This window comes from Odocoileus virginianus, chromosome 2 (assembly GCF_023699985.2).
Source record: "Odocoileus virginianus isolate 20LAN1187 ecotype Illinois chromosome 2, Ovbor_1.2, whole genome shotgun sequence".
Lineage (NCBI taxonomy): Eukaryota > Metazoa > Chordata > Mammalia > Artiodactyla > Cervidae > Odocoileus > Odocoileus virginianus.
The window spans coordinates 18,901,696-18,926,451 of NC_069675.1; the positions used below are offsets into that span (position 1 = coordinate 18,901,696).

Sequence of the window (24,756 nt, forward strand, 5' to 3'; positions counted from 1 at the left end):
ATATATTACAAATCAAACAGTTTAATAAAAACTTCAAAATTTAATGATACTTATATTGCTGAAATCAATTATCCATGAAATTGAGTCATCATAGTATTGCCTGGGCTCCCTTTCACACCCAAAGTACTTGATAAAACAAAGATTTAAATGCAAAGGGAATTCTCTGACAGTCCAGTGGTTAGGACTCTGCGCTTTCACTGCCTTGGGCCAAGGTTCAAACCCTGGTCAGGGAACTATGACCCTGCAGGTCAAGTGGCACAGCCAAAAAAAAAAAATTTAAATGTGAAAAACAAAACCATAGAGTAACAGGAGAAAGCACAACATAAAAGAAGAAGAAGAAGGAAAAAAAAAAAAACAGGGTAGGAAAAAATTCTAAATATGACATAAAACTCAGGTCCCATATGGAAAAGAATGGATAAATTTACCACTCTCTCATACACACAAAACATATACAAAAATCAGAAGACAGATAAGTTGGAAAAAAACAGTAACTGGCAACTCCTATCAAAGTAATCTGGCTTAATATTTAATATAAAAGTTCCTATGCATCAGTTAAGTGACAATCCAACAGAAAGATGTGCAAGTATATAAACAAATGGCTCATAGAAAAAAGAGGATCTTTAAAAATATGAAAAGATGCTTAACCTCACTCACATTTAAAGAAGTCCAAATTAAAATCACAATGATATATCCATTTTTAAACATGTCAGACAAGCATAGATGATACTAACACAGGTGGTGCTGGGGAGAGGGTGAAGGAAAAAAAGCACTTTCCCATATGGTTTGTGGAAGTTCTTCAAGGGAAGCAATTTGTCAACTTCAATCAAAATACGTGACATTTCTATAAATTGAGGTGTATATACATCCACTTACTAATGTGGGGAAAGATATACATATTCAAGGCTATTTACTGAAGCATTATTTAAAATAGCATAAGACTGACAAATATCAGCAATAAATGGCTGGTTAGATAATTAAGATAATGACTTATGCTGACATAAAACCAATGACAGATCTTTATATACTGATATGGAAGCATCTCCGAAACAGAAAAAGATATAAAATAGTATAGTACTATACCTTTTGTGTAAAAAATAACAAATACAGGCGTGTGTGTATTTGTTTGAAAGATATGTAAGACACTAAAATGATTGCTTCCTGAAGGGGAAACTGCGTGGCTGGAGATTAAAGTGGGAAAGACGACCTTTCATTATGCACTTCCTCCTTTAAAATGCAACCCAAGTACAGACCAAACCGTCAGTCTGCCCAGGGAAACTGTTTCTCCTGCCTCTAATCGCTGACCCCACTCCGCCCCCTCCCACACTGCCCAGAAAGTCTACCCTCAAAACAATTACAAACTGTCACATATTTGCTCCAAATCTTCTAAAGGTCTCCCATAAAATGAGAGCCTAAGTCCACCCTCATGTCTCTGACCTCATTTCTTACCGCTCTTCTCTCACCTCACTTGACCTCAGCTGCCCTATTTTACTGTTCCCGGGACAACAAAACCTCAACAAAACCCGGCTCACTCCTTTCTTCCCTCCCGTTTTCTGCTCAAACACCTCAGCGCTGGATTCCCCAATCACCTACTTTAAACCTGTAACGCCCTTTCCCACTCATTATCCTCCCTCGTTTTAGCTTTCGTCATAGCTCTAGTCAGCGTTTGATATACTGTGTATTCCAAAGTTTGTTTACCGTTTCATTAATATGTAAATTCCAAGAGGGCAGAAAGATTCTCGAGCGTAAAGTGAGCAGGTGTGTGTACTTGTTAAAATTCTACCACCAGTGAGATCGCAAACACGGATGTCAAGAGGTCGGAACGACAACGAACAGTCCTCTCCGACCTGATGGAGTGCCATTTATATACAGCGTCAATAAAAAGAGAAGATCACCTACATTTTAAGAAAAGGCACGGCAAAAAAAATGTTCAATTCTAAAGGACATTTTTCTTGCAATATTACGGGAAAGAAGTGCAGGAAACGTGCAGAGTACATTTAGAAGCTGGAGTCTGAGTCCGCGACGCCATCCCTCTCCGCAGCTCGGGGGCTGCTTGGCCACTTGACCCGTCACTCGCGGGGCAATTCCACTCGCGACCCCGCCACGCGCCTATCTCCTTTCTTCGGAAGCCCGGGGCCATTACCTTGGTGCCTCCGAGCCGCAACACTTCCTGAAGGGAGAACGCATCCTCGGTTTCATCGTTATCATCCTCTTCGTCTTCGTCCGGATCTTCTAGCCCGTTCTCCGGGCCCCAGGGCCGCTTGGCATAGAACTCCAAAGGTTTCTCGGCTGCCGCCATAGCGAGCGAAGCACGCGCGCAAGGCCCGTAGCTTTCTTCCGCTAGGCCGAGCGACGTACTTCCTGTAGGGGGTGTGGCTCTAACAGGAAACAGACGCAATCCTCATTTCCGGGCGGCGCTTCACTGCAGCGAAGTCAGGCATGAACTTCTTGGCGGCAGCCGGCAGTAGGCGGCTGTGCGCAATGCGCGCAGGTAAGAGATTGCGGTGCTCAAACCCTTGTTGCCTTGGAACCGCCCCGGGCGCCTTCCTCAGTTGAGAGGACTCTGGGTCGCTCTGGGCTGCAGACTGGAGCCCAGCCTTAGACATGGAATGGCTGTGTGGTCTTGGGCCGATTGCCCAAGCGGGTCTTGGCCCGACTCCGCTTTCCTGGCTTTGGCTAAGTGCAAGGTTGACGAAGCCGCCTTGAAATCACTCAGGCTGCTGTGTCAACACTAAGATTTCTAATGAGTTCCGTTTAATTTTTTTTTTTTTTTCTTTGTAGTCTTTCCTTATCTTTGGAGAGGAAAGTACTTCAGCTCTGGGAATGAGCCTGCAGAAAACAACTCTGTGACCCCCATGCTGAGGCATCTTATATACAAAATCAAGTCTACTGGTCCCATCACTGTGGCCGAGTACATGAAGGAGGTCTTGACAAACCCAGCCAAGGTATGGGTCGGGGCACCAGGGAACCAGGCCCACTCGAGCAACGCTGTCAGGTGTGAGCCACGAGGATGTGCGGAGAGGAGCCCTAGGGCCCTCAGCCCTGGCAGGAGCCTTCCAGGGCAAGAGTCAGGCTTGAAGAGGTTCAGTCGGTCAGTCATGTCCGACTCTTTGAGACCTCATGGAGTGCAGCACGCCAGGTTTCCCTGTCCATCATCAACTCCTGGAGCTTGCTCACACTCATGTCCATCGAGTTGATGATGCCATCCAACCATCTCATTCTCTGTCGTCCCCTTCTCCTCCTCCCTTCAGTCTTTCCCCATCAGGGTCTTTTCCAATGAGTCAGTTCTTTGCATCAGCTGACCAAAGTATTGAAGACCTTGGGACAGATAAATAAATCTGTCAGTTGGTCAGGGCTGGGTCAAGTCAGCGGCAGTGGCATTAGAGAGGACACTTCCAAAGATGTTGAGGAGACAGTGTAACCAACTGGATTTATGAGATGGAGGAAGGATGACTTCCCTACCTGGGTTTATGGTAGTTGTTGGAGTTACTTTTTAGGAAGGAGAGAATACAGGAGGAGGAAGTGGTGGGACAGAGCTGAGCTCAGTGGATGAATTTGAAGTGTTTGTGGGACTCAGGTGGCATGTCCCATAGGCAACAGGAAACATGAATTTGGTGCTTGGAAAGCCGTGTTGCGAAGGCATCAGCAGGCATCGGAAGCATATTCCATTGAGAACGGGAGGTCTGGACCTTTACGTTATAGCATTAGGCATTGTCACGGCTTTCTGATTTTCATTTCCTTTCTACAAAGCCACTTGGTGAAAGCCTGTGGTGGTTTTATTTTACAGTGTTTCACTTTTTGTTGGGTTGAATTATGAGATCGGTGGAATCCCGGGGTTCGTTTGGCCTTTTGCTTTTGGATATAGTGGAATGACTCAGGGTCCAGAGGTTTAGTAAAAGAAGAGATCCTTTAATGCTTGTATGCAGTGCTACAGTATACCAAAAGTTCAGGTAAGTAGAAACTTTAAAACACATTTACCTGGGTTAGAGTTGAGATCTCTTCATTTATCCATTTGTTGAGGTGCCAACTATGCCACTCACTGTTTCAACCTCTGGAAATACTGCAGTGGACAGTGGAGCCCTGCACTTATGTTCTGGTGAGAAAATTGAACTATAAACAAGGAAGCACATAATTGCCCAAGATCATTGTGGATTGTTTTAACTACTTCTGAGGGTGAAAAAGACAAAACCCAGATTGATGAGGATTGAAAGCAAATAGTGTGGTAGGAATAGGGGTTGTGGAAGTTCCTTAGTTATGTTTTTCTACCAGTTCTGCAGAATGATTGTTACTTTGTAAAATCTAGGTAAAGACACTTTATTTTGCTTATTTAGAAGAGAGAACTTTCTTATGAAATACTTGTTTTTCTAGTTGTATACATTATATAAGATTTTGGAGGGGTGTTTTAAAAAGCTTATTTGAAAATTAATTTGTTTTCTCCCATTTTTTTTTCTTCTTATGTAGGGCTATTACATGAACCATGACATGCTAGGAGAAGAAGGAGATTTCATTACTTCACCTGAAATAAGTCAGATGTTTGGGGAGGTAATATTCAATGTAAACTATAGAAGAAACTAATTATTACAAACATTTGAGAGAAAATCAAGTAGTATTATTCTACAGTAGTGTTTTATAAGTTTTGTTTTTTGTGATTCATGAAGTTTTAATTTTTTAGTGGTTTATATACAGAAAGAGTAGAGAATAATAGAGGTAAATAGAGGACATTTAAAAGGTTTATACTTCATGTAGAAAAGGAAATGTAGAGATATGAGGAACAAAAGGAAAGAGAAAGAAAAGCGATAGAAGGTGAGGCATTGGAAAAGAGGAGAACCAGATGAAAACTGAGAATGGAAGGATGGAGAGAGACAACAGGTGAGGTGTAAAAGGAGGCTGGGAGTACCCAAGAAGGAAGAGAGAAAAGATTTTAAAAAGCACTGAGGAGTCAGTGGAATCAAGCTGTGCACTTTCTTACTTAGCTGTTTATAGTAGCAGTCTCCCTTTAAGAAACTTTGAATTCTTTTCAGGAATTCTAGTTCATTTATTTCCTTATATAATCTTTGATCAATTTAGAAATAGGAACTAGTACACAAAAGGAAGACGAATCTAGGCACTAAAAAATATTAAGTATCACTTAAAGCCATGTAATTATTGAAATTACATGAATATGAAGAAATGGCCTAATCATATTTCATATGTCTGTTCGCTTTCAAATACTGGTACCTTTCAGTATGTGTCATGAGACCTTTTATAATGGAGGCTGCCTTTTAACTAGGTATTTTCTTCTGAGACTAAGCATCATAAGTGGTATGTGTTGTACTGTGAAGTTGCTATATGTGTATACATATATGAACTTGTTGAATAACATGTGTAGTTGTTTGCAAACATTTTGCTTTCTGGTATAAAGTCTGTTTACATAGTTTTATATCCTGGTATCCTTTTATGCTTTATAATGCTCAGATGCAGTTCTTTCCTTGTCACAGCTCCTAGGGATATGGTTCGTCAGTGAATGGATAGCCGCTGGAAAAAATGCAGCTTTCCAACTGGTGGAACTAGGCCCAGGCAAGGGAACCCTCTTGGGAGATATTTTGAGGGTAAGTAATAAAGTCTCATGTACCTGAATCTTCTTATCAGTTTTTAAAATTTAGTTTTATTTATTTTTCATGTGCTGAGTATTCACTGCTGCGCGGGCTTTCTCTAGTTGTGGCAAATGGGGGCTACTCTCCAGTTGTGGTGCGAGGCCTTCTCATGGCAGGGACTTCTCTTGTCGCAGAGCACAAGCTCTAGGGTGCATGGGCATCAGTATTTTGCAGAGCGCAGGCTCTGGAGTTGTGACTCGGGCTAAGTTGCCCCACAGCATGTGCGATCTTCCTGGACCAGGGGTCGAACCTGTGTCCCCTTCATTGGCAGGTGGATTCTTAACCGTTGGACCACCAAGAAAGTCCAGAATTTTGTTACTTTTAACTGAGTTTGAGAACTTTGTTGATTTCCTTGCCTTTCAGCCTTACTTCCTCCTCTCATATTTCTCAGCTAAAATATAATATCAAAGTAACATAATGAATCATTACTTATTATTGTCTGTTTGTAATCTTAAAAAGCGGGGGCTTGAGGAGAATGTGAGTTAAAAAGTATAAGACATTTAGAAGACATTATGAAAGAATGTATTCATCTTTTGAGTAGGGAGTTTTTAAAATTGATGTAAAAAAGCAGAAGCCACAAAGAAAAAGGTTATTTCCATTCTGTTAAAATTAAGAACTTTTTTGCTCTTTAAAAAAACTAGGACCTTTTTGTTTTTCAAAGATACCATAAAGTGACAAGACAAAGCACAAAGTGGGAGGAGTTATTTGCAACACATACAACTAACAAAGAACTGACAGAATACATAAAAAACTCCTTTAAATCCATAAGAAAGTGACAGAGAACTCAACAGAAAAGTCAAACCAAAGATGTAAACAGACCTGTCATAGAAGAGGAAATCCATATGGTCAACAAACACAAAAAGATGCTCAGACTCATTGGTAGTCAGGGAAATGAAAGTTAAAATCACAGTGAGAAACCATTCTACTCAAAATTAGAAGGACTTGGTGAGGATGAGGACCAACGGGACTCTCACATACTGCTTATAAGTATAATTTGGTATAACTCCTGTGACTAGCTACTGGACATTATCTGTTAACACCAAAGTTACTTATATTGTGTGACCCAAAAAAAAAAAAAAAAAACCCATTCAATTTCAAGAGATTAAAATTTCCTGATGTTATGTAATTTCTGCTTGAAATTAGAAATTGAAGTTTTTTTTTAAATTTACAATTGTCTGATAAAGAATCATCATTATATTGTATGGCTCGGGGGGGAGGGAGAAGACCTACTGACTTACGTTTTCAGGGCTCAATTTTGTATCTTTTTAAATTGAAAAAGTCATTTGAATATAAAATAAAAAAATTCTTAAACAATATTTTGGCTCAAGCACCTTAAAAATTAAGCCCACAGGTTTTTTTCTTGAACTTCTTTTATTGAAGTATAGTTGATTTACAGTGTTTCAGGTTATAGCAAAGTGATTACATGTATTTATTTTCAGATTATTTTCAATTATAGGTTATTATAAGATACTAAATATAGTTCCTTGTTGTTCATCTGTTTTATGGTCCTTGTTGGTCCTTGTTCATCTGTTTTATATATATGGTACTGTGTATGTGTTAATACCAAAGACTTAATCCTTGCCTCCCTATAATCCAACTGTTATGTTTGTTTTTTGGAAAGAAAATGTTTGGCTTTATCAATTCTCCTGCCTACGCATCTTCAGTAGTTACCCTCTTACCAATACAAGATGTTCATAACCATTTGCTGTACCTTAAACTCTGCTCCAAACTATGTGCACCAAACTATATCCACAGGTCTTAAAAATGTGTTGAAGATGCTTCCCTATTTCAAGTTCTAAGAACTCTGAAATAGCCAAAGAATATAAAGAAAATAGCCAAAGGCATAATTACAGATGTTTTATTTTTTATCAAATTTCTGAAAGATTTTTCTCTTCAGTTCAGTCGCTTAGTTGTGTCCGACTCTTTGCAACCCCATGAACTGCAGCACTCCAGGCCTCCCTGTCCATCACCAACTCCTGAAGTCCACCCAAACCCATGTTCATTGAGTCGGTGATGCCATCCAGCCATCTCATCCTCTGTTGTCCCCTTCTCCTCCTGCTTTCAATCCTTCCCAGCCTCAGGGTCTTTTCAAATGAGTCAGCTCTTTCCATCAGGTGGCCAAAGTATTGGAGTTTCAGCTTCAACATCAGTCCTTCCAGTGAACACCCAGGACTGATTTCCTTTAGGATGGACTGGTTGGATCTCCTTGCAGTCCAAGGGACACTCTAGAGTCTTCTTTAACACCACAGGTCAAAAGCATCAGTTCTTCAGCGCTTAGCTTTCTTTATAGTCCAACTCTCACATTTTTCTCTTAGGAAGAAGTTTTCCATATGTAGTTTCATCTCAAAACTGAATTTGAAAAAATTTTTGTCTTGTCCTTATCAGTCTGTACCTGCATATACAGATCTCAAAAGTAGGATGCATATCACCAGTGAATATTAAATTCAAGTGAAAATAATTGATGTACTTATGCAGTTAGCGTTGAATATTTTGCATTAATGTATATTGATAAAACATTAGTATATTTGTTTTTTTTCTCCTTATGTTTACAATGGCAAAAAATAAAAAGTATGTGTAGCTGAGGAAAAATTGAAATGGAAAGACTCTCATAGTTAAACTGTGAAGTTATTAGTGCTGTTCAAATCCGATTTCTTGTGGATACAGTCAGATCATCTCGGGTAAGATTGTTTTGTAGACAGGGCAGCTTTTTAAAATCAAGCCTAATTCTCTGTCCATGAACATGGTATGTGGCACCAGGTGTGATATGCAATATCCAGGTTTACAAGTAATAAATCTCCATTTTTTCAAAGTTAAAATCAAGGCCATATAAATTTTATTTCCTTGGTCTTTTTTTAGAGTCCCTAATCTGAATCATTGTTTTTATTGAATGCTAAAGCTTTTATTTTCATTCGTTAGTCATAATTCTAATTTTTATCAGTAGGAAAGCAAATGGTACTGCAGACTGTTCATTTCTTATATAGACTATGTTTAATAACTCCAATAGGTTTTGGTTCTTACAGACTGCTGGAGAGTGACCTGTGTGAAGAAGAAATTTCTCTGAAACCAGTTATTACTTTTACTGTGATACTGACAAATTATTGAAATAAATGACTAGAAAACCTAAAATCTATTCAACACCCTGTATTTTGCCAATTTCTTCTTTTTATATTTAGGTATTTAGTCAACTTGGGTCTTTGCTGAAAAACTGTGACATTTCACTACATCTGGTAGAGGTGAGCCAGAAATTAAGTGAGATTCAAGCATTAACGTTGACTGAAGAGAAGGTCCCATTAGAGCGAAATGTGGAATCCCCAGTATATATGAAAGGTGTCACTAAATCTGGAATTCCAGTTTCCTGGTACCGAGATCTGCAAGATGTTCCAAAAGGTAATTATTTTACATTGATTAATGAAAGAATTTTGATCACAGCCCTCACAGTGATATGTGAGCACAACCTTGTTTTGCAATATAGCAGATTGAGTTAGTGCTGCCAATTCCCTTATAGAGATTAACAGACATTTTTTTTTCTGGAGAAAAGCATTGTGTTAGACAATAAAGTCACCTAACATTGAGGAGCAGTGAATTTCATGCAGTGTTGCAAAAACAAGACAAAACCAAAATAGGAATCTCTGTTGTAGGTTTCAGTTTTTCCCTACCCTTAAGATAGTACTGTTGATGAAGCAGCCCAAGGCAGTGGGGCTGAAGGAAGCAATGTTAGGAGATGAGTTTACTTTTTTTGTTAAAAATTATTTATTTATTTAGCCACACTGGGTCTTAGTTGCGGCTCGTGGGAACCTCCATCTTCATTGCGGCATGTGGAATCTGTTATTAATAGTTACAGCATATGGGATCTAGTTCCCTAACCAGGGATTGACCCCGGCACCCTGCACTGGGAGCATGGAGTCTTAGCCACCGGACCACCAGGAAGTCCCATAGAGGAGTTTAATATTGTAGTCTTTGGAGTATCCTTACTTGTAAAGGGTGGTGGAGAAATCCCTGTATTCCTCAAGAATATTATATTGATGAGTCCCAGGTCAAACCTGAACTGGTAGCCTGACCCTGGCCAAGGTGCCACAGCCATTCCTGGCCTTCACCATCTCATTTGATTTTAGGAAATTCCAATCCTCTTCTAGCTGACAGATTTGAGTTCTGATTTATTTCATTCTTAGTGATGAGTTAAAGATTAAACTGATAATTGGGGTCCTCTGTGTGGAAAATGAGAATAGTAATAGTTGCTCCTGTGTAAGTTCTGCACAGTAGGTTTCCTGTGAAGAGGTGGATGGTTCTGTGAAAGTGGTAATTACGCAAGCATCACAACTTCCAGTGTGAAGAACTATGCATTTTCTTTTTGCTAATGTCCAGAAGAACCAATTTATTGCCTTGAAAATGCTGAAGTGTTAATTTTTCTCTTCTGTTTTTGCATAGAGTACAGCTTTTATCTCGCACATGAATTTTTCGATGTTCTTCCTGTGCATAAGTTTCAGGTACTGATGGGAAAGAAGTCACATTTATAATTGAATAACAAAGGGCCTTTTGTTGTAAGAGTAAACATTTATGGTGTTTAATTGTTACTGTTTGAAGCTATATTTGGAAGTTTGATGAATACAAATAATTGAAAAGCATAAGTGAAATATTAAGGATTCTTAATTCTCTTAGGGTAATTATTAAGAATTCTTAATTCTTCTGCGATAAAGATGTATGGGAATATAAGATGGTAAGTGACTATAGTACAATGAAGGATTATTTTTTTAGGAAATATTTTTAAATTCTGAAAATTAAAATTTTTCTTCATTCTTTCTGTGAGGAGATTTAAGATTTGGTAGCAGTACATGTATACTGGTAATTTCTAGGGCTAAGAGTATATATTAATATTATTATGTAGTAATTTGTTGGCAAAGCTTCTGATTAATTCTCCTAAATCTGTTTTCCATTTTGGGCTTCTGATTAATTCTCCTAAATCTGTTTTCCGTTTTGGGGGCACTTAGCATGTTGCTTACTTTCTCCTCCATTTCTTATCTAAACAACATTAATAGTTTGTATCTGTCGGTCTACTCATATTATTCGAAGGAAATGAAGTAATGCCTTTAAATAACTTCAAGTGGTAAAGTGTTCTGTAAATGTTATTTATCTAGCTTATATATGATAAGAGGAGAACATTTGCTATTGTGATAAAGGCAGTTTTGAGAACAGACTTGCAGAAATTTGTTTTTTTTGTTATTTGTGTTTAGAAAACACCACACGGATGGCGAGAGGTACTTGTTGATATTGATCCACAGGTTTCTGATAAACTGAGATTTGTTTTGGCGCCATGTGCCACCCCAGCAGAAGCATTCATACAAGTAGGAATAAGTTTTTTTTTTTGTAAGTTTATTGCCAACCCAATCTTCAGTCTTATTTTCTGAGTTATTTTAGAGTTCCTTGTAACATGAGAAGAGCTTTTTATGGATAGTGGAAATGCATAGGATCTGTCAGAATGGGTTCAAGTCATTCCTTGGCTGTGTGGGCTTCATGTAATAAGAATTTAAGTGCTTACTCAGCAAGTTCCAGATCTGTCTGTTTCCCGCAGTTCTCTATCAAATGGTGACGATATTGTCTACTTGACAGGAAGTTCTGTGTCTGTGAAAACAGTGTTGTACAGTGTATAGTAAAGTAACTATTTATTAAATACTTTGTATTACTCTATTTTCTCATTCAGTTCTCAAAACTATCCTTAGGTCAGTTTTATCATCACTCTCTTTGGGCTACTGTTGGAGCATGCATTTTTTCTCAGATCTAAATTTGGGTGAAAGAGAGAAAAAAGGCATGCTTCAACAGCATGGCACGTGATTCTAGTCTGATTTTAGTCTGCCAAATGGCGGATGTACTGCTGCACTCTGTTGTCCTCAAGGAGTATCTCAAGAGGCTACGGATCTTAGGTTTGGGTTTAATGATTCAAAAATCCTTTACTTCTCAGGCATGTTTGGGCTTTAGATTGCCTGTTTTATCCCACCCCCCTCCCCTTTTTTGAGCTGAGAAAAAAAAGATTTCTACTTTCTAGACCATCAAAGGATTTCTGCCTCAGAAGTTATTGATTTTACAAGCTTTTAAACATAAACCTGTGAATTAAGTTTTCTTTGCAAAGCATAAATTTAAAATATCAGCCTAAGTGCTTGTGAACATTTCTATTTTTTCATATTCTGGCTACTTAATTTTACCTGAGTGAGAATCAAATTCATAAAGCTTCCAGAAGCTACCCCTCTGAGAGTTGATTGTTTTTAGTTCTTCACTTGAATAGTGTACACTTAGGAGAGAGGGGGTGATGACTTTTCCCTCTCATTTGGATGGAGCAAATGGGAATGGAAATCTGTTGTCCTGAAGAGCAAGCAGTGTAGGATGTAAGAATGCCAGCATGGAACGCTGCGGCCTGTCAGCTTATGCTTGAAGTGACTGGTTCCATGGTTCATGTAGTCTCACCACAGAATTTATCAAATAGCACTGGGGGCTTAGTTGGTAAAGCCAGCTACGTTGGGATTCCCTGGCGGCTCAGTTGGTAAACAATCTGCCTGCAATGCAGGAGACCTGGGTTTGATCTCTGGGTGGGAAAAATCCCCTGGAGAAGGGAATGGCAACGCACTCCAGTATTCTTGCCTGGAGAATTCCAGGGACGGAGGAGCCTGGTGGGCTTCAGTCCATGGGGTTGCAAAGAGTCCGACATGACTGAGTGGCTAACACACACTGGTGGCTTAGTGGTTTATTATTTCATTTAATCCTCACAGTAAGCCTAGAATATGTACTGAGGAACTAGACTGTGAAAGGCGAAGTAACTTGTCTCTAGTAAGAGATCTGAGAGTCACTGATCTGAGAGTCTCTGATCTGAGACTCACAGGCTGAGTCTGCCTGACTCTATACCTCTTAGACCTGTGCTATTATAGGCAGACTTCAAGGCACGTCAGTATCTCACTTCTAATAGGTGTCTGTTGTTTAGTCACTAAGTCATGTCTGACTGCGACCCCATGAACTGCAGCACGCCAAGCTTCCCTGTCCTTCACCATTTCCCAGAGTTTGCTCAGATTTATGTCCATTGGGTTGGTGATGCCGTCTAACCATCTCATCCTCTGCCACCTCAGGGTCTTTTCTAGTAGGTGTTAAGAGAGAGCAAAAGTTAATGTATATTTGCATAATGAAGAAAAAATTTTGTTCAGTAACAGGAATTAGTAAAATTTAATATATACTAATCCAGTTGGCAAGTATTATTATTTACTGTTCATATACTTTCTAAGCTAATATGTACTTCTTGAAGACCCTTAATAGTTGAACATCTTGGGAAATAAGGGCTTCAGGTACATTGACACTGGTTTATAAGCTGGTATTAACTAGATTTAGGGTGTATCAGTGGGGTACCTCTTGCCCCCAAAGAAGGCAGATATACTTAATAGGATCTGTTTTGTTATATTGGATTTATTTCATTTGTTCTACCAGCACAAGTTTTTAGTATCCCTTATGTGCCAGACACTATTCCAGGCAGACAAAAATCCCTTTCCCATGGTTTCAGCCCAGTGGAATATATTTATATGAATTATGATATAGAAGTAAAATCACCATAAATAAAATGATAATGTACTTAGCCATCTGGAGGTTTGGGAGGGCTTATGGCTTTTTATAAAAGGCATCAAAATAAAATGTGTTTGTAAACCGAGTGGATGACATCAGAGAACCAAGGAGTTCTATATAATAAAAAGGGTGTCATGTGAAAAGTTGAGTGTAGACAACATATTCATATTGAGAAGCAATTTGTTTTTATTATAACTTAGAAATGCTTATTGTAGGAAAACCCTAAGGGAACAAGTTTTTTGAATGATGTATTTTGATTTAACTATTCCCTTACTAGAATGATGAAACAAGGGATCATGTGGAAGTGTGTCCTGAGGCTGGTGTTGTTATTCAGGAACTTTCTGAACGCATTTCCCTAACTGGAGGTGCTGCCCTGATCGCGGATTATGGTCATGACGGGACGAAGACAGACACTTTCAGAGTATGTATAATTCAGTCACATGATTTATCAGAATTTAACTGGTACAGTTTACTTAGTTGTCATATGTTAGGGTTGAAGTTTATTGAAGATATTTATCTTATTTTGGTTTCTACAGTGTCTATCTTTGCTGCATTGCATTTTATAATTAATCTATGTTGTTATAATTACCCTTAACTCAGTATTTAACTGTCCACCTTTCCTTTGAATAGGGTCTAGATTGTTTACATTATTCCTTAAGTTGCAGAACCTAGGTTTGCATAGATTCTAGTAAACATCTGAATAATTCAAGTGGAAACATTTTCTTAAAAGTTCTTAAAATTTTTCCTCCCTTCAGTAAAAAAAAATGTTTAACTTTATTATTATTTTTTAGAGAAAAACCTGGAGAGTTTGTTTTAAACACTGTTTCTCTAGATTTACCTCCAGGATTCTGATTTGCTAGGCCTGGGAAGAGTCCAGTAATGTGTTCTCGGGTGATTACGATGCATATAGCTGATGGATACACTTTGTAAAACACCGTCTAGGTTCTGTTAACCTGAGTTCATCTGGAGAATTATCTCTTCATCACCATGAACATTAGTGAAAATTTTCAACAGATGTCAAAGGCAGCATGTTCAGGCACTATAGCATAGTACTTCATAGTGGATTTTCCACATAGTATCTTATTTGAAGAAAGGGTGCTATGTTGTAAGACTTTGTAAACCCTTGATAGGCCATATGTTTCTTTTTAACAGTTGTTATGTAAAGTGAACTACATGATAGCATTTCTTTAATCTTTATAATGATAACTATAAAAGTACAAAAACTCATCATTTAAAAATTACGTTCAAGGGGTTTTGTGGCCACAGACTTCATGATGTCCTAACTGCCCCTGGAACAGCAGACCTAACAGCTGACGTGGACTTCAGTTACTTGTGTAGAATGTCCCAGGGGAAAGTAGCTTCCCTGGGTCCAATAGAACAGCAAGCTTTTTTAAGAAATATGGGCATTGATGTCCGGCTGAAGGTAATGATTGATCTTATTTCACTATTATTAACTAGTTTAATTTCATAGTATTTCAGTACATATTGAAAATAGTGAGTTCACTTGGGCTCGGTGCTCTTATAGTCAGATCCGTGGTCTGTGGTCTTCTCAGCAGTGTAGGGTTCAGACCACTTGAGGGTAGGGCAGATTGGTAAGTTTCATACATTTCTGTATGAGGTACATTTAAGACTTCCAAATAGTGTTAATGTTTGTTAAGGAAACTTAACTGCCTGTGTGGGTATGAATTTTAGAACTGTCTTAAAGACATCTTTACCCTCAGTGTAGATCAAACCACCTGGGAATGTTTGTTAAACATACAAATCCATAGCTTTGGGTCACAGAAACCTATGTCTTTAATAAACAGGCCATGATTCTGAGGTAGAGGCTCAAAATCACATTTTTAAGTGCTGTTTTATTGAATAGCTAATAGTCATTGTATTACTACATATACCTAGGAATTGTTTCTTCTGGTTATTTTTACTAAGACATTTTTTCTTTTCAGATTCTTTTAGATAAAACAGATGAGCCATCATTAAGGCAGCAGTTACTTCAGGGGTATAATATGTTAATGAATCCTATGAAGATGGGAGAAAGATTTAACTTTCTTGCCTTGGTACCTCATCAGAGACTTCATGGTAGAAATCATCAGACGAATGCACGTCAGTCAAAACCCTCTCCATCACCTGTAGCTGGGTTTGGTGAACTTGCTTGGCGGTGATATTTCAGTTTGGACTTTTCACCCCCAAGTTGGCCTAAGAAACTAGAATAAAAGGAACATGTTTTATGTATCACAGGTAAAATTAGTATTAAAATATTTTATCTCTTCATAGCCAATAAAATTAAACCATACAGTACCACTGGAAGTTGATCTTTTAAGATTGTATTTGATTCTTGGTAGAAATGTGTGTTCTCAATTTAATGAAACAAATTATTGAGTATCCTCTAATTAATAAAGCTGGTTGTTATAGTTTTATTTTAAAGTGTAAATATGAATACTGGTTGATTTAATAACAACTGGAAACAACTGGCTATTCTCAGGGGGCTGATTAAATAGAACTGGTTGCTCCATGGCATGTGGAAATCTTCTGGACCAGGAATCAAACCCATGTCCCCTGCATTGGCAGGCAGATTCTTATCCACTGCACCACCAGGGAAGTCCTGAAGTGAAAGAAAAGTGAACGTTGTTCAGTTGTGTTTGACTTTGTGATCTCATGGACTGTATCCCTCCAGGCTTCTGTCCATGGAATTCTCCAGGCAGGAATACTGGAGTGGGTTTGCCTGTTCCCTTCTCCAGGGAATCTTCCCAACCCAGGGATTGAACCCAGGTCTCCTGCATTGCAGGCAGATTCTTTACTGTCTGTGCCACCAGGGAAGCCCAGGGAAGTCCGAGTATGATGTTAAATGGCCTTTATTATGTTGAGATAAGTTCCTTCTGTATCAGTTTTGTTGTTTTATCATGAATGACTATTGAATATTGTGAAATACTTTTTTCTGTCTGTTGAGATGACCGTGTTGATTTTAATCCTTTTATTAATGTTGATCACACTGAATGATTTGCAAATAATGAACTATCCTTGTGTCCCTGGAATACATCCCACTTGATCATGGTGTATAGTTAGATTCAGTTTGCTGCTTTATGCAGATTTTTGTGTCTTTATTCATCAAAGATACTGGCTTGTAATTTTCTTTTGTAGTCTTTATCTGGTTTTGGTACAAGGGAAATGGTGACCTTGTAGAGTCAATCTGGGAGTGTTCCATTCTCCTCAGTTACTGAAATAGTTTGAGAATAGGTATTAGCTTTTCTTTATATGTTTAGAATTCCTCTGTGAAGCCTGGAGTTTTGGTTTGCTGGACTTTTTATTAATTGCAAGTTCAATTTCACCACCAATGATTGGTCTGTTCAGATTGTCTTGATTCAGTCTTGGTGGGGTAAGTTTCTAAAAATTTGTGCATTTCTTCTAGGTTGTCTGATTTGTTGGCACATAACTATTCATGGTATTCTTTTTTTTTTTTTGGTATCTCTAGTATTTTTTCTCCTCTTTCACTTATTCTATTTGGGTCCTCTCTTCTCAATGAGCCTGGCTAAAGACCTATCAATTTTATCTTCAAAAACAAGTGCTTGGTTCATTGATGTTTTCTGTTGTTTTCTGGACTTTGTATTTCCTCTCTTATTCCCTTCCATATGCTAAGTTCGGGCCTTGTTCTTTTTCTAATTCCTTTAGATGTTAGATTAGGTTGTTTACTTGAAATTTTTCTTTTTTCTTGAGGTAGGCCTTATATTTGCTCTGAGCTCCCAATAATCACTATGAAATTTGCCAGTCTGGTTTGAGGGATAAGAGACTTTCTTTTTTAATTTTCCTCCTTTTTGGTATTTGAATTTTTTACAGTATGCTTCTGTGAATTTTATAATTAAAAACAAAATGAGATTAAAAAATTTTTAAAGTCATAGTACAACCAATCAACCTGACATGTACTTAAAATATGAATGAGAGTAAATGCAGACTACTTAGGAGGAATAATTTTCTAAAATTAGTTAATTCTCTCATTTTCAGATAACTGTCAAGATTTATTTCTGTAAGTTCCCATTCTTTTGGTTCACAGAAATTTTTATTAATAGCAGACGTGGACTTTCTGAAGAATTATATTAATAGCCACACAAATTTGAGAGGTTAAAAGAAAAGAATATTAGCTATATGTCTTCAATTTATAGCTTAACTATACTGGAAGTTCACTGGCAGAGTGTTGAATGAAAATGTCCATAGTTGGCCCTTCCCAATTATTTAATAGTTTTCATGATTAAGGGGAAAGAGTTAGCCAGTGCTTCTTAAAACCTAGAAAAAGAGTAAATTAACAAACTTAAGTCTTTTGGCAGTTGCAATAGTTGAATATTTGATGGCAGTTTCTGAAAAACTTTTAATTATTCCAAACTTTCAAGAAATGAGACCTTGAGGTAATTACCTCAAATTTTGTATGAAATTGTAATAATGAGTTGTTTTTTATTTTAGTCAGATAAAAAAAAATCTGTGTTCTTAAATATAGCATTAGTTTCATTTACAAATACTATTTCCAAAACAGTTCTCTTACCAAAGCCTGGGAAAATAACACAACCAAATACAATTTTATTTGGATACCTCTACTAGCTCAGGTTTTCACATGGAAAAGTACAGTGATATGGAAATAAATTTTATTATCAAACTTCTTTGAGGATATTTACAAAAAGTGGGATATAATTAAAAATGTACTAAACAGTGTCATTATAGACTTTGTATACATTATCAAATGTTTCTAACAATTATTTCTTATACAAACATGATGACTTCAAGACAAAAAAGGTTATGTAGGTTATACAGTAACTGGAGAAAATTACTCAATTCCAAATTATCTGACAGTGCCTTTACAATTTTTTCTAAGAAAACTTCTCAATAACAAAAACAAAGAGTGCAATTAATTTTATGGCTTGTAAAGTTTTTATGTAAGTATAGCAAACAGCATTCCAGTTAATTTTTATCTTATGTAGTAAAACCACAATAGGGTACCTAGTGACTCAGAAATTACTTCATTTGAGCACACTGATTGTATAAACAGACTTAGAGAAATTAGGGGAAGTTACCCCCATCACAGGGAAAATACATTTCCCAAAGGTTCTGCATAATTAATTTGCTTTTAGTTTTTAAAATTCCTGTATGAGGGTGAAATTCCTGTATGAGAATGAAATACTGAGAGACACTGTGGAATGTCTTCTGGGAATATCTAACGGTAGGCAGTATAGCAGAATGGTTAGCAGTAAGGACGACTCTGAAGACACACTGCCTGGATTCAAACCCACATCCTAACTGTGTGACCTTAAGGCAGCTAGTTAATTTTCCTGTGCCTCATTGTCCTTATCTGTGAGACAAAGTTTGTAATGACTTACCTATGTCTACTGTGAGGGAAAAACATGTAAAGAGCTCAGAACAGAGGAGCACTGGTGTTTGCTTTCATTCTCTCAGGGGTGTTTTTAGCCCTACACAAGGGAATAGCTTCAGGGATCTCTGAAGGCCCTCTCATTCTGTTCACAAGAACATTCCTTTCTTCTGCTATCTCAGATTCCATGGGCAATGATACTTAACACTTTTATAACTTTTAGCTTATAAATATCTGATCTTCACAACAACATCGAGGAAGACAGAAGCAAGAATTATAATCTTTATCTTACAGATTGAGGAGCTCAAAGCTCAGTCAGGTTGTTACCTGCCAAGGTCAACATAGTTAAAGAGCAGAGCCAGATTTTTGGGGCTCCACATCTTTTTTTCTTTTTGGAGGGGAAAAAACATTTACAGTGATTATTTAGGAATCAAGAAACACAAAGCCCCTAGATTTTTTAGAAGTGGACCTAGATCTTTAACTTTTTGGGGGAAACTATTAGTAACTTTTAAAAGCTATGAAAAAGTCTAACCTCTTAAATATGATGTTAGGGTACAAAAACTGTCTCTAGCTGGCTGCTGGAGCTGCAGTGTTTTTAAAAATACTTATTTCATTCTTTCATTTGCTCAGCTGATAATACAGCCCTACTCTTTATAAATTGTTTCATGCTCCACCCCACCCACTCCCCTAAACTGCTTAATTGATTTAAAAACATTCCAGATATCTGTAAAGCCTTCTACTAAGCTAAGGGAAGAAAAAAAGAATATTGTTATTCTTTCCTGTAGCATTAACTGACCCTGCATTGTCCCTACTTTTGGCGTGTATTTAATTTTATTCCTCAAATTATACAGTCCCATGTAAAGAGAAATTGTGTGATTAGAGTTCAGATCTGTACCCATTAAATGTTGGAATCTAATTGTGGCATCACAACAGCATCAATGGGAATGTATGCAGCAGAGTTGAACTATAGGAAGATTTATGTAACAACTCAGCACTTGGACCAGCAGTTCCTACTCCTGGTTTTGTGTATCAGTTGTCCCAAATAATCTTAGGGACTGTTGAGACATACAAACAAAAGGTGACAACTTTTCATGTTCTAAAGAGCATATTCAGAATTTCAACCCCAAAGAAGTTAGAGTGATACTATTGTTTTGCAGTTTAACTGACCTAAAAGAGAAGGGTAAACATGTTCAGCACTCCCTTTCCTGGCATCTAGGAAAAACCCCTCAGTGCCTCTGTGGTCAGTTAAACAAATTTTTAAAGAATATAGGAAATGGCATGTTGGTAGCCTCTCAGTTATCTCATAAATGCAAATCTGTTTAGTTATAAACTGTGTAACTCTTGGATGATTTGATCAAGCTATTTAACTCTTGTATGATTTGATCAAGCTATTCAATAACTGGACTCTAGCTTGCCTTTTTTCTCCTTTAAAAAAAAAATAATGTAAGAACAGGAAAGGGAAGATAAATTAAGTGCTACTATTGTACTAAAATGAACGGTAAGGAAAAAATACAAAAACCAGTTATTGCTTATGTTGTAGAAGTTTATGAAAAGCTTCGTCTTGGATTCCATTATGTGTTTTTATGACTCAGTTTACCCTCTTGTACCTCCTCAGTATGAACTACAGTATTGGTGTCACTGATTCCTTATGTTTTCCATATCTTTGCATCCTTTCAGATGACAGCATACAAAGAACAACAGTTATGCAGCAAAATGCCAGTCCATAACATGAAATGCTTCCTTATTGAAGTTAGCTCATTGGTAACTAAGGATCTTCTTCCATGTCATCTGGATTGGGAGCCATAATGAAGTGCTTTGGGTATACAAGGTTGTGTGTGTATGCATGTATTTCCCATCGGGCATCGTCACTTTCATGTGTAATGTAACGTTCACCAATGCGAGTTTCAAATTCTCTAAGGTCAAGCCAAGTCTGATAGTCCTAGGGGGAAAAAAATGAAGATTATGAACAGTAAAAGAAACAAAACACTGTTAACTTGGTTTTTTTTGCTTGGCACCCTAGTTACGTAATTGACAACCCCTACCCCCTGCTGCCACTGCTGCTAAGTCGCTTCAGTCGTGTCCGACTCTGTGCGACCCCATAGACGGCAGCCCACCAGGCTCCCCTGTCCCTGGGATTCTCCAGGCAAGAACACTGGAGTGGCTTGCCATTTCAAATATTAGCTATACAATAAGTTCCATTTGTAATACTTTAGGTTAGCAACGTCAAAGATACTTTTTCAGATTTAGTCTCTCTCATGAAGGAAGTAACTCTTCCAAAATTTAAAAAAAAAAACTGCCTCAGCCCTGGTGGTTAATAGTAACTATTAATCTGATTACACCTTACTCCTCAAAATGGGAAGCGTGCTTAGACTCTTGTCAGGATAATTTAATAGCTGCTGAGATTAATTATGATTACATTTGTTCTAAAGTTACTTATACCCCTCATTCCCTTTACAGTAATTGTTCTAAAGCTTCTCTCTAGTCTGAAGTTTGGGGGTATCTTTTGATAAATCTATGCAATGGCTTTTAGGGGAATAAAACCAAACATTTAAAATGGCATATCTGATCTTTTCAATATAAAATATAAGCCTTTTGGTGGACATTTTAAAAATAAAATATATTTGACAATATAATGTGTTATGCTCACCTTACAAAAAGGTGAAATAACCACCATAAGACCCTAAGACATGTAGAATCTGATGATCTTTTAAGAGTGGTTTCATTAAGTAAGACAAATCACCATGAACTGCTCAAATGAAGATTGCCAAATTGTTTTTACCTGCAGCCAGGGATGACTAAGAGATTTGTCTACGCTGTAACGTTTTCTCATCTTCACTTGAAGTAGGTTGTTTATCAAATCAATTGCTAAGGGAAAAGACAAAATTAGATATGTGAATCTGAGCACTCAGTACCCCAAACCTGTGACTCTGCCTGGAAGGCAGTTCAATCCATAGAAATATAGGGTTGAGGAGTTTTGCTTCTCAAGGACACAGCCTTTAAGCTAACATATTAGTGACTGATAAATATTTATTGAATTCAGTGTACCTGGTTTATTAAGGAGATAGTACAGAATACAAGTTAAAAGTATAGACTGGAGCCCACCTGCTTAAGCCGAAGATGTTACTGTGTGTGACGTGGGGGTCAGTTACTAAACTGCACTGTGCCTCAGTTTCCTCATCTGTAAAATGAGGTTGTTGAGAAGATGAAATAAACTTAATACACACAAAGGACTCAGAATGATGCTTTTATGTACTAAGAATTAACCATTACTTTTAAAAATGAGTAAAACAGACTCTCTTTACAGTCTTACATTTTTGTTGTTTTTTCCCTCCGAAATGATGCTATGCTATTCTCTAGTCTTGGGCTTGGTCTGGAAAATAGCCAAAGCCATTGCCTTGCTCCTGCAGATGAAGTTATAGTGAGGTAATAACTTCTTACCAAAAGTTCATACTTAACAGGTTTTAACAAATAAGTTCATGGTATTTTGGTGTATGTGGTGAGATCTTAGCATGCATATTTTATCCAATTATTTGGAGAAGTGGGCTAACTATAAAACCAAAGCAACCATGTTACTACACACTGACAATATCCTTATATAACAAGGCAATTGTTACTCAGGTCTGCATCCAGGGATGAGCCAAACTAACGACTTATCCTATACTATTTCTAGTTCTATATACTGTCATACCAGTCAAAATTTTCCAGATTTTTTTCACCCTGTTTATTCCCCCCAAAGTATTTTAAGTACTAGTTTCTCTATATTCTAAATACTTGGAATTTTTATCCATTGTTCCTTAAATGGCAGTCTTCTATGTGCATCAGGATCATTCAGTGTGTTTACTAAAATGCATTCCTGAGTAGCAATACAGCTGGTGAGTCTGAGTCTCAAGGATGGAGCCAGAAGGTCTTTTTAATAACCTCACCAAGTGATTCTGATGTAAGAGGTCTACAGACCACACTGTCCAAGGGGGCTCTAAGGTGACTTTGGCAACATCCCCAAACCCTCATATATGCTTCTTCCATCAGATTTCTTCATTAACAAGTAAGCCTACTATTTACATGTTGTCCCTCAAACTTTTCCCAGTTTTATTAATCCCTATGATTAGGTCTCATACTTGGCAGAATTTTAAAAAATGTTTTAAGTGGTGTATAAAGAACCTAATCTGAAGATAAGAAAAGTGACTGTGAAAAGATAAATTACTTCAGGAAAAATACACCCAACCAGTAGCCTAAGTAGGTCATACAGTTTGGAGGAGTTCAGGGAAGACTTCACAGATGAGCCACAAGATCAGGGATCTCTGAAGGGCTGGAAGGATTTGACAGCAAGGAGGAGAGTAGGCAGGGGAAAGGTCTAAAGCAAAATGCAGCAAATGGCTGAAAGTAGCTTGTGTAGGGCAGTAGTAGCAGTGAGACCAGAAGGTAAGAACTTGGGCCGCATCACAGAGGCCTACAGATGCAGCCTGGTTACAGGGAGGCTGAGGTGTCTGGGAGCACAGTAAGATGAAAGTAGCATTTCTAGAAGATGGACTTGGCAGTGGTGACTGGGGAGCACAATTAAAAAGCTGTTTCAGTAGTTTCAAAATGAGACAGTTGGGACCTAGATTAGCCCCTGCCTGGAAACTATTAGGAAGATAAAGAAACCATATATCCATATATAAAAGGAAGTATTCTTCAAACAATGGTAAATAGCTGAATTTGGAAGGTGAATGGGAAATATTAAAAAGAGATGTCAAAAGAAATGGGGTGATCTGGAATCACGAAAGTTTTTAAACAGGCACAGACCTAAAATTTAAATTTTCTTTTTTACCTTCACCAGAAATTTCTCTCCATGGATTTGGTGGGTACATAAATGCAGCATTCTGGATTTGGTCATTTATATCTTCATCTTCATTGAAAGGAAATGTGCCACTGAGGCTCACATAGACGATAACTCCCACCGACCACATGTCTAGAGAGCGGTTGTAGCCTTTGCTCCGGAGCACCTCGGGGGCCAAGTACGCCGGCGTCCCTACCACCGACCTCCTGAACGACTTCTCGCCAATGATGCGCGCGAAGCCGAAGTCGCACAGCTTCACCTGGACATGGAGATCGCTAACTTCATATTACTGACATACAGACAAAAAGTGCCGGTTATTTACACATACCTATCCCTAAACACGACATGGAGTCATTTAAACACATTTGCCACCTGTACTGATTATGGATGTTAAAAGATGATGCATATAGAAATTGTAAAATACCCTTTTCCCAAAAGGAAGATTTATAACCCTGTGCTCCTTACTAACAGTATGAAGAACTTTGCAAAGTGCTCATTTCAAACAATCACTTTTGAAGTCTAACTTCCTTCCAGAATGCCACATACCAGACTGGTGTTATGAGTGCTCATCATTTTTGATGAAATGGAGGGTACTGATCTTCTATCATTTGGCTTTTAAGGAGGTCCCTTTCTATCATCTGTAAACAGGAATTGTTTCATTTTGAAATCCTCAGTGGCCTCACGGTGCCTGTATAAAGGTACTCAAGTGTTTGTTGAATGAAAAATGTTATGATATTTAAAAACTTACTTTTTTTTACTTAATCCTAGAATCTCTCTTCCCAAGGTCACTATATATTGGCAAGTATATACACACCAATTCAGGTGTGTTAAAAGATAACTATTAATGTGGCCAGTAAAAGAGTAATATTAAAGATTGTGTGAAAGAATTAAGAGTAGCTTTTCTGTGACTATGAAACAAAATATTGCTAGTTAGATGTTTAGATTTGAAAAGAGTTATGTCTGAGGGTAGCCATAGTCACTACCATGCTCTTTTGGGAAGAAAGTTCTGGAAATGTAATGAGCTTGCTGTTTATCCTCTAGCAGAGGTTCAAATTCTGGTGATTAAGGATACATCCATGCTGAGTAGCAAATGCCAAGTACTTCCCTGAGGGAAATGCCCAGATTGACAACATGTCTTCACTAAAAACCTTAGGATGAATTGAGAGATGAGGGATTTGGCCTCCACAAACCAGTGATACACATGATGACTGGAAAGCAAAGATGGATCTTCATACATGTTTTTATGATGTTTGTTTTGTATCATTACTGAATTTGGCTACTTTCTCTGAATATTTGAAGAAGAGGATTATCAACCATGAAGAAATGTGAACTCTCTTTTGCACCTCATTAAATGCCATATTTCAGCTAACATTTTG

The 24,756-nt window shown here is 37.8% G+C and overlaps 3 protein-coding genes across 7 annotated transcripts in view; 1 reads left to right on the top strand and 2 right to left on the bottom strand.

Moving 5' to 3' along the window:
* The window catches only part of CEBPZ (CCAAT enhancer binding protein zeta), a 23,385-nt gene extending 21,039 nt beyond the window's left edge, over window positions 1–2,346 (bottom strand). The window contains exon 1 of one of the 2 annotated variants that reach the window (XM_020890024.2): window positions 2,141–2,346. In XM_020890024.2, the coding sequence (XP_020745683.2) occupies window positions 2,141–2,296 (156 nt within the window). In that variant the 5' untranslated portion in view covers window positions 2,297–2,346. Of the gene's footprint in view, window positions 1–1,695; window positions 1,789–2,140 lie in introns of those variants that run through there. The other variant, XM_020890027.2, reaches the window with a different exon arrangement.
* NDUFAF7 (NADH:ubiquinone oxidoreductase complex assembly factor 7) lies at window positions 2,347–21,791 on the top strand. 3 transcript variants are annotated; one of them, XR_011491337.1, is made up of 11 exons: window positions 2,347–2,488; window positions 2,779–2,942; window positions 4,459–4,539; window positions 5,475–5,585; window positions 8,804–9,017; window positions 10,056–10,114; window positions 10,859–10,969; window positions 13,498–13,641; window positions 14,470–14,643; window positions 15,164–15,455; window positions 20,242–21,791. XR_011491337.1 is itself a non-coding variant. In XM_020890028.2 (10 exons), exons 1-10 carry the CDS (start codon window positions 2,437–2,439, stop codon window positions 15,377–15,379), a joined length of 1,326 nt encoding a protein of 441 aa, XP_020745687.2. In that variant the 5' UTR covers window positions 2,347–2,436; the 3' UTR covers window positions 15,380–15,634. The 3 variants fall into 3 exon arrangements, 2 of the variants coding, with proteins under 2 accessions (XP_020745687.2, XP_070332967.1); XM_020890028.2 differs by lacking the exon at window positions 20,242–21,791 and having other exon boundaries at window positions 15,164–15,634; XM_070476866.1 differs by lacking the exons at window positions 2,347–2,488; window positions 2,779–2,942; window positions 20,242–21,791 and adding an exon at window positions 3,843–3,947 and having other exon boundaries at window positions 15,164–15,634.
* The window catches only part of PRKD3 (protein kinase D3), an 85,134-nt gene continuing 80,464 nt past the window's right edge, over window positions 20,087–24,756 (bottom strand). For both annotated transcript variants that reach the window (XM_070476864.1, XM_070476855.1), the window contains 3 exons: window positions 23,372–23,639; window positions 21,344–21,429; window positions 20,087–20,503 (listed from right to left, as the gene is read on the bottom strand). In XM_070476864.1, the coding sequence (XP_070332965.1) occupies window positions 20,330–20,503; window positions 21,344–21,429; window positions 23,372–23,639 (528 nt within the window). In that variant the 3' untranslated portion in view covers window positions 20,087–20,329. The remainder of the gene's footprint in view (window positions 20,504–21,343; window positions 21,430–23,371; window positions 23,640–24,756) is intronic.

Coding starts and splice junctions, on each gene's coding strand:
- NDUFAF7 (XM_020890028.2), top strand. CDS start 2,437: ATGAACTTCTTGGCGGCAGCCGGCAGTAGGCGGCTGTGCGCAATGCGC. Junction 2,489..2,778: donor GCTGTGCGCAATGCGCGCAG/GTAAGAGATTGC, acceptor TTTTCTTTGTAG/TCTTTCCTTATCTTTGGAGA. Junction 10,115..10,858: donor TTCCTGTGCATAAGTTTCAG/GTACTGATGGGA, acceptor ATTTGTGTTTAG/AAAACACCACACGGATGGCG.